The sequence below is a fragment of the Eptesicus fuscus genome, chromosome 2 (genome assembly GCF_027574615.1).
Source record: "Eptesicus fuscus isolate TK198812 chromosome 2, DD_ASM_mEF_20220401, whole genome shotgun sequence".
Taxonomy (NCBI): domain Eukaryota; kingdom Metazoa; phylum Chordata; class Mammalia; order Chiroptera; family Vespertilionidae; genus Eptesicus; species Eptesicus fuscus.
Window position 1 is genome coordinate 21,860,461 of NC_072474.1, and position 12,811 is coordinate 21,873,271.

Consider the following 12,811-nt stretch of genomic DNA (forward strand, 5'->3'; position numbering starts at 1 on the left):
CACAAGAGCCTGCCTTGTGTTAGTTATAAACAAAAATATATTTATATATATTTATGTAACTACTATGTGCTTTAAAGAAAATTACTGTATGATTCAGCAGGGTTCTTTCATTCTTTTATCACCAGGGATATGCTGACTTGAATGGCTTCTTAGAAGGGAATCGACAATGAAATGGGCCTTTAGTACTGAAACGGCAAAAAGTAAAAAATACCCATATACTTAGAATCCCTTAACACTTTTGTTTAAAAAATGATTAAGGAACTACTCATCCTTTTGTTTCCTTCAGCCAAGAGCAACTGCGGCTTCATAGGACTTCACAGTTGGGAAATGGAGGCAATGCTTCGTAAAGCAAATCAGAAGTTTTATTCTGAGGAGCGAGAATAGAAAGCCTCATTTGCTACTCCCTCTTTCCTAATCCTGAGCTAACAGGTTGGAAATTCTGTCACAGCTCATAAAAGGGCATTCATTAACAAGGAAGGGGAAGCATAGCTTAAACCTCCTGCACAGATAAAAGGTTCATCCTATAAAGTAATGAACCTGTTGGAACAGGTGGATGTAGACCAGAAAGACACAATCCTTTGGCCACACGTCTGATGAAAAGATAGAAAATCTCTTATTTTGTGTTTGTTTTTGTTCCTGCGTGAGCTATTTTTCTCAGCAACCGTGACATTCATCATTGCTCTTTTGGATGGAAGGGTTCAGGCTTTGGAGCACAGTTATCTTTGAGACATCAGAGAAGAATATATGAACCAAAGGTGTAGATCCTTTGTGAACTAAAGCTTTGCTGTTAGTCTTTTTGTTCTCGATCCCTTTGCAACCCTGCACCTAAGCCGATGGCACTGTAATATTGTCATAATTCTGGGAAGTCCACACGAGATGTTCTGGGTGAACTAGAGATGCCATCCTCAAAGGAATTCTATGTTCAGTGGTCAATGGTGCCTTGTATACGTTTTAGTTTTTCTTTTACCCTTCCTGGGCTGGGCTGGTCCAAAAATCTTGTTTCCTTCAGGCTACAGCAGCTTAGGGCTCCTTGTGTGTGTGTGTGTGTGTGTGTGTGTGTGTGTGTGTGTATGTGTGTTTGTTTGTTTGTTTTTTTTTGTCTTAACGGTATAGGAAAAGTTTTAGTCTTAACACCTGTAAGCCAGCACTGGTGCTGTTCTGTCCTGGGAATCTTAGCACTGCTCTGATACAATAAAACCTTCCTTCTCTCCCACTGGTTCAACTTCAGCATAGGCAGGGTGGCCAGAACCCCTTCGAAACTTCATCGCAGGCCATCTGCTTGGGCGTCTCTAAAAGAGAACATGAGAAAACAATGAACACCAGGGTGATGATAACATCAGAAGGAAAACACATTTGCCAAATAGCTTAGATTAACTTCTGAATTAAATTTAGCAATATGTGAAATTATCTCTTATTACCACCACAGCTGGAATTATATACCCACAAAGCCCCATGACTGAATTTCCATTATGGTACCATCAACCCCTCTTAGGTGACGGGCATTTGCCATACTACCCCCATCAGATTTAGAGCTTCTCAAAGGTAAGCTTTATGTCTTATGAGCATTTGTGTCTAAAAGATCCTACAAATGCCCAATTATAACTAGGCAAAAATGAACTGTAGTAGAAAAAAAGTCTTCTTAATATGTAGCCACTGACATTTTCTATTCTCTAGAAGTCAATAATGACATCACTTCATTTCATTAATGAACTTACTCAAAACTTAAGGCCATAAAATTCTGCAGGGTACTTAGAAGTGTACTTCAAATTAGGTGCTAGATTTTCTGGCAAGTAAACTAAAAGGAAAACCACTTAGTATCTTAAGAAATTATTTATTAAGCTGAGAATTCACATACATTCCTTTTTGTACTTGAAGATTAACAGATGTCATGCCCTGAAAACTGAATCCAGCATTGAAGGGCATGAACCATCGTGAGCCTACGAGCTAAATAACTGCCCATATGGTCACTAGTCCTAAAACACAGGCTATTTCTATTGTCAAAGGACTGCATGTCTCCCCAGTACTCCATCCATCAAACAAACACTAAAATACATTTTATGGTCACAATAACACTAGAAACTATTAGTCTTTTTATTATGTCTGCAATTTTAGAGTAAATAAGATGATAAATATTGAAGGAAGTTTATTTCTACCTGAAGAATTTTAATGTGAAAAAATGTTAAATATTAGTGTAGATATCCTGGCATTTGGCAGCTTTCTAGATTTGCCAATTATATTCCAATGTCAATGATTAATGGCTGTAGAAGGTATGAATGAGTATTAGTTCTACTTTCTGAAAAAATACCAATCAAGGTAATTACATTTTGCCTTCTAATAGTATTATGTACTGTCTATGTAACATTATGTGGTCAGAATGCTTTATATGTGTTAGCTGATTAAGTCCATGATGTAAGTGGAACTGAATTATTCATATTTTTCAAAAGAACAAGTTAAAACCAAGAGAGGTAGGTTAAAAAAATAGTGTGTCTCTGTTGGAACTAAAAATCATCATCGTTAGAAATACACAAAGCATCTCTAGGCAGATGGACCTATAACTCATGGTTACTCCTGTCTGTGGGAAAATGCCAATATGCCATTGTACTCACTATTTATAACCCCGACCCTGGTTTCAGTAACTTTACAATGGACTCCTGAAGCCACAACTGTCCTAGTCCTTCTTTGAGTCAAGCAGCACAACTAAGTCTTGGTTCTGAATCCCCACGTTTCCAGGACTACCTGGCCTATGGGTCCAGCTGGCAAGTATGGCCCTGTGAACTAGCGCTAATGTACAACCCAGATAATGAGAATGTTGGTAATGATACCTGTGAAAGTTATATTTTGTTAAGCTCCCGACAGTAGTTCACGCTTTGTACTAGGTGACTTATATATATGATCTCATTTGATATGCAGAGCTCAAAATATTTACATTTTGTTCACACTTGTAAAGTTAGTAACTGGCAGAGCCCAAGATTTAAAATGAGATCTATCTACTTCCAAATTTAATTCTCCCCACTGTAGAACTTAATTCTTAAAATTCAGTGGCTTGTGTATAGCTTATCTGAAATTTGTGAACATGGTTCTATTTTTGTTTCAGTCTTAAAAATATAGCCTTATCAGCAACTTCAGTATTCTGTTAATAAGTCAGAAACACTAAGTTAATTATTCTTTGTATTAGCTGAAAAGAATGCAGGATTAATAATGCTCACTGTGTACTTTGTGAACTCATCACACAAGTCCTCAAAATAAAGTACAAAAATTTTGGACAGTGAAGCTTCCTCTGTTAACATAATCCTAACTTATTTTCTGAATTAATTACCTTAAAAATTTCTCTTGATTTTTTTCTACTATTTGTTACAAAAAACACACACAGACTTGCCCCATCAACATTTAAAATCACTAGAGATCCCGCCACTCACGCATAATTTGTTTCAACTTTCAGTGTCCACCACTTATATGCATTTCTAGGAACAATGAATCATTGCACATACTGTTTTAAGAGCTCCTCCCCCCCCCCACAAGTAAACACTGAAAAAAATTCATGAACTATGCCTCTACAAAATTATTTTATTTATTTTTTATCCTCTTTTTTATTTTTTGCATTTTAATTTCTTTATTGATTAAGGTATTACATATTTGTCCTCATCCCCCCATTAGCTTCCCGAACTGCCCCCCCCACTCATGCCCTCACCCCTCTGTTGTCTGTGTCCACTGGGTAGGCTTATATGCATGCATATAAGTCCTTTGGTTGATCTCTCCTCCTTACCCCCACCCTCCCCTACCTTCCCTCTGAGGTTTGACAGTCTGATCGATGCTTCCCTGTCTCTGGATCTGTTACAAAATTATTTTAAATATCTGTAGAGTATATTATTTATAACTAAATCATGTTTTATATAATCAACTTGATATTTGAGGTAGTTTTCCAAATTTTTTTACAATATAAATAACATTACACTGACTATCTTTGTTGCTCATCTGATGAATATATCTCCTACTAGTTCCTTTTATAAACTCTCAGAAGTGGAGTTATTGGGTCAAAGCGAATGCACAAAATATTTACAAAACTGGAAATGTCTAGTATGGTGCTAGATGCTGTGTAGAAAGACATATGACCAAAGAAAGGTTTGGAACATAGTTTCTGGTCCCTTCGGGAGTATGTACACGTACTCCTGCTATTTTTGCCTAGATTAAAATAAAATAACTTTTTTGATAATGGTATCTTAATATAGCTCTTTTTTTTCCTTATGTTAAATAATTTTTTTAAAAAAATTCTTTATTGTTTAAAGTATTACATGAGTCTCCTTTTTCCCCCATTGACCTCTCCCTCACCCCCCAGCACATGTCCTCACCTCCCTACTGTCTGTGTCCATTGGTTATGCTCATATGCATGCATACAAGTCCTTTGGTTGATAATGATCTCTTAAAATTCATAATTGAACTCTAACAAATATCATATAACTGGGGTTTTAAAAATTTGGTCTGATTTTACATTCTTTTACATGTTCTTGATATCTCCAGCTTAGCCCTAAAGATACCAAAGAGTAATAACTTTACCAAAATTCTGCTTTTTTTCTAGAATACTTTCACATATAACACAAATTAATTATATGATCTTAAATCACCTGGTTTCTCTGGGCCTTTGTTCCCTCACTTGTAAAATATTATCTAAGGGTTTGTCCTCTAAACTCTTAGGATCCTTATATCGGCTTGCCTGAGATAATTGCCTTTAATGTTGTGGGGGGGGGGAAGTGATTTTAAAAATTCCTCTGTATGGTGGTTCTTCTGATCATTGTCCCTCCTGCCTTTCTCCACGAACTTTTAGGATTTCTAAATTTAAGGGAAATCTATATAAATTAGTCCTAACTGAAATGCTTTTCTATGTCGATCTTCAGTCCTTCAAAGGTTTCCTTATAAAAGAAAATAATGGGGGCAGTTCTCTGACTGTGAGGGGATGTCTGAATAGCTGGTTCTTATAGAAAAATCTTTAATGTTGATGCTATAACATGTGGCATCTATCCAGTGGACAAGGGGGCCTAGACACCTGATGTCTAGCACTGCCACAAAGTGTTGTGGTCACAAGTCTGCATTTATATGTCTTTCTCCAGGCTTAGACATGTCCAAATCTGACTTCTTTTTTAGAATAGCGAATTCACATTACTGCAGAAACTGATAGGGGAGACAGGATCACTTGCTAACAGGGCAGGATGTATGCTGAAATTGAAAAATTCAAATCAGAATGTAGTGGAATTCATTACAGAAATTCAGGAAGTAATGCCTTAAAACATTAGCAGGCATAATGCGTGGGTGATGGCTAATTTCATGCCGGAGAATTATTTATGTGATTAATTACATTCAGAAGTCAATGTTCACATTGATATGCCGGCTTGGGTGGGCTGTGCAATCAGGTATTCTCCCTAATTACTCCTTCAGCACTATTAATTGAACAGTCATCCAGATCTGTCTCAATGGTCTGTGGCAAGACACTTAGCTGAAATATGCATAAACAAACCTGCAGGGTACCCTCAGTTAGCAGTGTACACACAACTAACTGCAGCTGGAGACTTCTCTTCAAGCTCAGTCGGCAAAGCAAATAGTCCTTTGAGCTGGGTTAGATGAGCTTTGAAAGGAAGTTACTAGGCATGAGTGTAAAAGAAAATGGACCAGATTTAAAATTCAAGGCTCAGTTGGAAGACACTTGACAAGCGGCTGGTTGGGAATTTCTGGTGTTTTGTGCTGCCCTCTTCAATGAACAGGGGGGTCGTAGAAAGAAGCTGGGATCAGACTTAAAGAGCATCTGTTAGTTCCCATCATAGGACTTAGGCTGTCACATGATGCCTTTGTTACTCAGTTTCCCCATTTGGAAAATGAAATAAACTAGATTATTTTCAACTTCTTTTCTTTTTAAATTGAAAAAGTGTTGGTCACAGACCCTTTGTTCCACTGAAATCTGACCTTGTGGCCAAACCAGATTGTGCAGAGTAGGTCTCCGTCATTGGGAGGGAGGAAGCCCTGCTGACATGCTCTTCCTGAGCCACGAGGGAGCCTGTGGACCCTACACCTTCTCAGAGCGTGTTTTTGGAAACTGCAGAACTAAATCTGCATTTCTCAGGCTTGATTGTGCATACACGTCACAAGGGATCTTGTTAAAACGCACGTGCTGATTCATTAGGTCTGGGGGGGAGGATGGAACTCTGCATTTCAAACAGGACCCCGATGCTGCTGCTGCTGATCCACACTACACACACACTTTGAATAGCAAGGGTGGTGATAGTCTAAGGTCTCGTCAAAGAGGAACGCCTTTAAAAGTGAGTGGAAGAAATGGTATTGAACTCTGACCTTACTTGTGTCTCCCATGGGCCTTCCTGGGAACTGAACACGCCTTGTACAGCTGGATTAACCTTTCTGTGTTTAGCTTTGATAAAGTTTGTTCATGAAAAGGGATTTTTTTTCTTTTATATAGCTCTAACGACTAATTATTCTCTATTCTCCTTATTTTGTGTTGACTATTATTTCAGTTTTAACAAGTTATATGTCTGGGTTGCCAGATTTGGCAAAATAGAGAGCACCATAGAATTTGAATTTCAGGTAAACCATGAGTAATTTTTAACAACTATAGTTCATAGGACACACTTACACTAAAAAAAATTACTCATTTTTAAATTTGAAATTCAAATTTATCTAGGTTCCTCTATTTTGTTTGACAACCCTATCAATATGGAAACACAATGTTTTTGGGCGCTGGCCAAGCAAACGTGCAACATAATTAAAATAAACTACTCCTGTTTGTGGTTGTGCCTCTTTGCTTCATGGATCGTAGGTCACTTTTTCCCTTAAAAAGAATACCCAAATGGACTTGTCTGTCTTCTGGTGTGGCCAAGAATTCAAAAAGTCACTAATGTGTGGAGAGAGCCTTAGTGTTCTTTCGCACATTTTCTGCTCATCTGAAGTTGGTTGCGCTTCTTTTTTTTTTTTTAAATATATATTTTATTGATTTTTTACAGAGAGGAAGAGAGAGGGACAGAGAGTTAGAAACATCGATGAAAGAGAAACATCGATCAGCTGCCTCCTGCACATCCCCCACTGGGGATGTGCCCGCAACCAATGTACATGCCCTTGACCGGAATCGAACCTGGGACCCTCCAGTCCCCAGGCCGACGCTCTATCCACTGAGCCAAACCGGCCTCGGCTGGTTGCGCTTCTTCAGTGGAAGTTGTTTTGTGGTCCTCCTCTTCAGCTTACAATTACTTGCCATTGGTATGTTGCCTTCATTCTAGAACTGCCCTGTGTATGATCCTGAAGAATTACTTAACGTAAGACAGAGTTGGCACATGTCTGAGATGAGAATTGTCCCAAAGCATGTAGAGAACAGCTATACACTGGGATAACAAAGCCATCGTATTATTTATGTGATTTTTCTAAAAGCTAAAATATTCTTAAAACAAAAATTAAGTGCTTCTCCATTAGCTGTTAAATTAAGTACAAATTCTTTCATATTGAAAGAAACATCTTTTAATCATACATTTCAAACATTTAGTGTCCATTAGTTTCTTTCAGAGCTGTTCTTTCAGAGTGGTTCATAGGCCTCACTACAAATAACACCGGGAGGTTTAAAAATTAAAATAAAAGTATTTATGTTGAGGCCCATCTCAGCTAATGGATTCAGGATCTCTGGCCGTGGACTATGCAGGTGTATTTTTTAAAAAAATTCTTCAGGTCGGTCAGATGCACAGTGAGGGTTCAGAACCACTGTCAAACCGTATTTCTCTTGGTCCCATGTCCACATCCCAGAGTGCCCCACTCTGAACTTTTGCCTGTGATATTCCCACTCACCTGGACTACTATTTACTTCATCATGTTTGCCTACCCAAGCACTATCCATTTCACATCATTTCCAAGAAAGCTTCCCGGATCTTCACACATAGATTAGAAGTCACCTTTCACTCTCCTGCATTGTCTCAGCAACATTTCATGGTACCTTTTCCCTCTTATTCTGTGACTTCTTTAGAGCACTCCACTATGCTGCTTACCCTTCATTATTGACTCAATCCCTTTTTGCTGGCTTTCTATTCTCTTGCATCCTTCCTATTTCTTTTTCCCTCTTCAATTTGCCTCCTTTCCTGGTTTATAAACACTAAATATTAACATGTGCTAAGGTTTAGCTACAAACACTAATCTCTCTCTTGTCCCTAGCATTATTTTCTCACCTTAATCCATTCCTTTTCCTCCATGCTTTTTTTTTTTTTTTTTTTTTAGGCCCAAATGTGATTTGACCATCAGCTCAAACCAAATCTGCTTAAAATCCACCCCTCATGTTCATTCTTAAACTAACTCTGTCATCTGACATTTCTAATTTTGTTGCTGGAAACTAATTTCCCAGTTGCTCAGATTTTGAGTTTTTCTTTCCTCTTTCTTCTTCACCTCACGCATTCAATGCAGAGAATCAGGACACCCTCCCCACCTTGACCACCAATTATCTACAGAATTTTTGGAAACTGTTTAATTTCTTGGAATTTCAATTACTGATCTGTAGAACAGAGATATAATAATGTCCACATTTACAAACTTCATTGGGAAGTAGGCGAGAATAAAAGATGGTTGATTGTAAGCACTTTCAGACACAAACTTTATGCAAGTGAAAATTGCTAAGTTCTATCTTTTCCATTCATGTGGCTCTTGAATTAGCCCCATTTTATGGATACCCTAATTCAGCTCTCAACTATCACCTCATACATGGATTACTGATACAGCCCTCTAACTCTGCTCAAGTATTCTTTTACTCTTCTAGCTTTCTCCACCCACTTTTTATTTTCAAATTATACCGTCAATAGATATTAATATATAGCTGCATAAGTCAATTCATCTTGTCCTTTCTTGACTTAATGCTTTTCTGAAATCATGTACCTCTCTTCCACATAAAAGGTCATCTCCTCTTATTTGCTTAGGCAGAGCATAACACTTTTCAAGACTGTTCAAATACTACCTCTTAAATGAAATCCCCCCTGATTAATCTCTCTGTCTTTCTTAAGAATTGTATGGTATTTAACTGCCCTCTTTATTCAGTATTGATTATACTTTTGATGTTTGTTTTATTATTATTGAATTCATATGTGGCTATTTGGCATTAAAGTTTGCATGTTCTATATGTCCCCATCCTATTTAATAATAGACAAATATGCAAATTGACCATACCTCCGACACACCCACAAGCCACGCCCACAGCCACACCCACCATCCAATCAGAGCGAGTATGCAAATTAACCCAAACCAAGATGACTACAGCCACAGAGAGCAAGGTTTCCTAGGTAACAGAGGAAGCCAAGCTTTCCATAGCCGTTGCAGGCCTAAGCCTCCACTCAAGCTACAAAGTTTCAATTAGAGAAGGTAAACAAATTCAAACAAATGGCGGCAGAATGGAGCTTGAGAGAGCAAGCCAGGGTTGCCGCTGGCAACAGGGGAAGCAAAGCTTTCTGCACACCCTGGCCGGGCTCACCCGCTTAAGGCAACAAAGTTTCAACCAATACAAATGGCTGCCGGCCTCGGATGGAGCCCCAGGCTTGGCTCTGCTCCAGGCTACAAAGTTTCAATTGTAGAAGGAAAATAAATTCCAGATACCAGGGCCTCTGCTTGGGTTGCCAGGGGGCGTGGCCGGCCTGCAAATCACCACAGGTCCCCTCGCTCAGGCCGCCCCACACCCCAAGGGAACCCCCACCTGATCCGGGACACCCTTCAGGGCAAACCAGCTGGCCCCCACCCTTGTACCAGGCCTCTATCCTATCTAATAAAAGAGTAATACGCAGATTGATCATCACTGCAACACACAATATAGTTGCCCCCATGTGGTCAAAGATCCTGCCCCCATGTGGACACAAGATGGCCACCACAGATGGCCAGCAGGAGAGGGCAGTTGGGAGGCACCCGGCCTGCAAGGGAGGGCAGTTGAGAAGGACCAGGCCTGCAAGGGAGGGCAGTTGGAGGTGATCAACCCTGCAGGAGAGGGCAGTTAGGAGTGACCAGGCCGGCAGAGGAGGGAAGTTGGGGGCAAACAGGCTGGCAGCGGAGTGGTTAGGGGGTGATCAGGCTGGCAGGCAGAAGCGGTTAGGGGCAATCAGGAAGGCAGGCAGGCAAGCAGTTGGGAGCCAGCAGTCCTGGATTGTGAGAGGGATGTCTGACTGCCTGTTTAGGCCCGATCCTGGGATCGGGCCTAAACGGGCAGTCGGACATCCCTCGAGGGGTCCCAGATTGGAGAGGGTACAGGCTGGGCTGAGGGAAAACCCCCCTCCGTGCACGAATTTCGTGCACCGGGCCTCTAGTAGATAATAAACTGGGATATACGATTACACATGGGGTGACCATATGACATTGTTTTAGAGTAGGAGAACTATTAACAATTATATTAGACAGCGAATATAAACTGGGAGAGTCTAGGCAAACTGGGATTAGATTTACTCTAGTTACACCGCTGTGATATGAATCACATCTACCAAATTGCCTGCATAAATAGGAGCTTTGGTTGTGATTGATTTCCCGTGATACAAGCTGAGAAATGTCCAGTCTTCTTTAGCGTTAGCTTTAGCTCATAATATTAGGTTGATACTGCATTTGGCAGTACCTCTTGTTTTTTTTGAATCACATTGCCACAGTGGTTGTTTTCTACTAAACTAGAATAATAATTTGCTATTAGATAGGCAATTTAATCTGAGGAAAAGTAATTTGCAATGAATGTGAATACAGGCCAGTTTGTTGTTGCACAGTGGCTTGGTTAAAAGACAAGATAATGCTGCTGTGGCCATAAATGTTCTAATAAAAGTCTAATGTGAGTTAGTGCGACTCGGCATAATGACTGGCTGTGTTCCTTAAGAGGTTGTTCTCATAAAGTTACTTGTATCTGAGCATCGATGTGTTTCTCACCTTGTGAGGTCAAACAAAAGCTGGCAAATTAAGCTTTATTTACCCACCACTTAACAATGATAGTCAACTGTTTTCTGTCCTAAAATGTTGTATGCTTTAATCCATATTTAACCACATTATAACACAACCCAATAAAATGATTTACATCATCAAATTCAAGAGTGGACACTAATCATTTGAAGACTATATCATTGGACACTATATCATTTATTAACTATAAAATATTTTACCAAATTGGTTTGAATGAAAATATTACTTAGAATACTTTATTATTATACCCACTTTTCACTGAAAAAAATTATAGGCAATTGTTGTCCTATCTGCTGAGATGAATGAATGAGTATTTATCGTAGGCTTATAAAGGCAGCAAGGCAAGGCATATTTATTTGTCTCTTTATAATTTGGAGGTCAGTCAGAGATAATAATTTATTCCTTTAAGAGGAGATTCATAGAGGAAAGCTAACTGGTTGAATCTCTCCTCTTAGCTCCTCCTGATAAAGATTGGGGATCTACACACTGTTCTGTCTGGAAAACAAATTAGCACCTCTTTGGAATATGACTCAACTGCATAATTTATTAGCACAAGAGAGTTTCAAATGAGAAGAAAAAAGCACTTTGTCCATCAGTAGTGATTATAATATAAAGACACTAAGGGCCGCAGAGTTAAATAACATAGGAATGTGGAAAATGCCAACTTAAATTTCAGAAAATATTTTTGAATACACGTTACTTAATAAAAATTCCCTAAGGCTCCTTGGCAGAGTGTGAAAGAAGGAAACAGAGTAACAGAAGTGATTTTGAGTGATCAAAAGAGTTTAAATCTTAGGAGAAAGAAAGAAAAAGCATGAAGTTGGAAAGCAAAACACAGAGGACTTTATTTCTAAGGGGGAAATGCCAAGGATGCTTTGCTTCTCCCACCTATTCAAAGAACGCATATATATTTAACTGTCCACTTCTCTTCTTAGTGAAATTTAAGAAGTTCATTTGTGGAGAGGACTGTGGAAGAAAGGAAAAAACAGCACTTGGCATCCTGGTTCTATGTTACTTTCTTCTGTGTCATGTATCCCGTCATTGGGACAGGTTTGTTTAAGGCATTTTTCAATTAGTTCCTTTCCTGATAAATGCCTTTGTTTTTATGCAGGCTTTTTACTAAAGACAAACTGGAGTCTTGCTTGCCATTCGGAGACATGAACATGAAATCTAAGGCATTAGCCAATAATATGAGTTTCCTTAAAAGTTGCCAAGTTGGTGCTCCTTCCCAATCTCAGGTTATTGCTGCATAAATACTTATACTCTCTGGATAGGAGAATTACAGTCTTCCTTGCTGTGTGGGTATGCGTTTACTTTTTCACTTTGTGTTACTCAAAAATGAGATGTCTTCAAAAACTGCAAGCATGTACAATCATGACTTCTATTTTACTTTGTTATTTTTGTATCTTTCAACTTTGGGAGAAGACACAAGAATATCCTACACTTACAGGGACAGAATGAACCTTAAATTCATTAATTATAGCTCAACCTGCTATATGATATATAAATATGCTCTGTGTACTGGCCTGAGTGCCACCTCTGAGTGCCTCTGATTATTAGAAAGTTCTTTTATTGAGCCCATATTCATAACTTCATAGCTTCTCCCCAGAGAGCCTCGTGTCAATCCCTCAGATCCATCCAGAACAGGTCAGATACTCAGTCATATGGCAGCCAATTAACAACTGGTGAGGAACTATTTTACTCTCCTTTTACACTTATCTGTGCTAGAAATTTCCTTTTCCTCCATCCATTTCCTGCATGGATCAGAGGTCTTTAATATCCTTAGTCTCTCTCCTTTGAACACATTTTAGGTTGCCCACGTTCCCCTGTAAGCATGGGGTGCAGAATGCATCCTACCACTTTGGTGAGATGCCTT

At 39.1% G+C, this 12,811-nt stretch overlaps 1 protein-coding gene across 1 annotated transcript in view; it reads right to left on the reverse strand.

The window, feature by feature from the left end:
• Positions 1 to 1,134: 1,134 nt before the first annotated feature.
• PLXDC2 (plexin domain containing 2) overlaps positions 1,135 to 12,811 on the reverse strand; it is a 247,352-nt gene continuing 235,675 nt past the window's right edge. Inside the window, exon 14 of the mRNA XM_054724795.1 lies at positions 1,135 to 1,289. Within this exon, the coding sequence (XP_054580770.1) occupies positions 1,173 to 1,289 (117 nt within the window). The 3' untranslated portion in view covers positions 1,135 to 1,172. The remainder of the gene's footprint in view (positions 1,290 to 12,811) is intronic.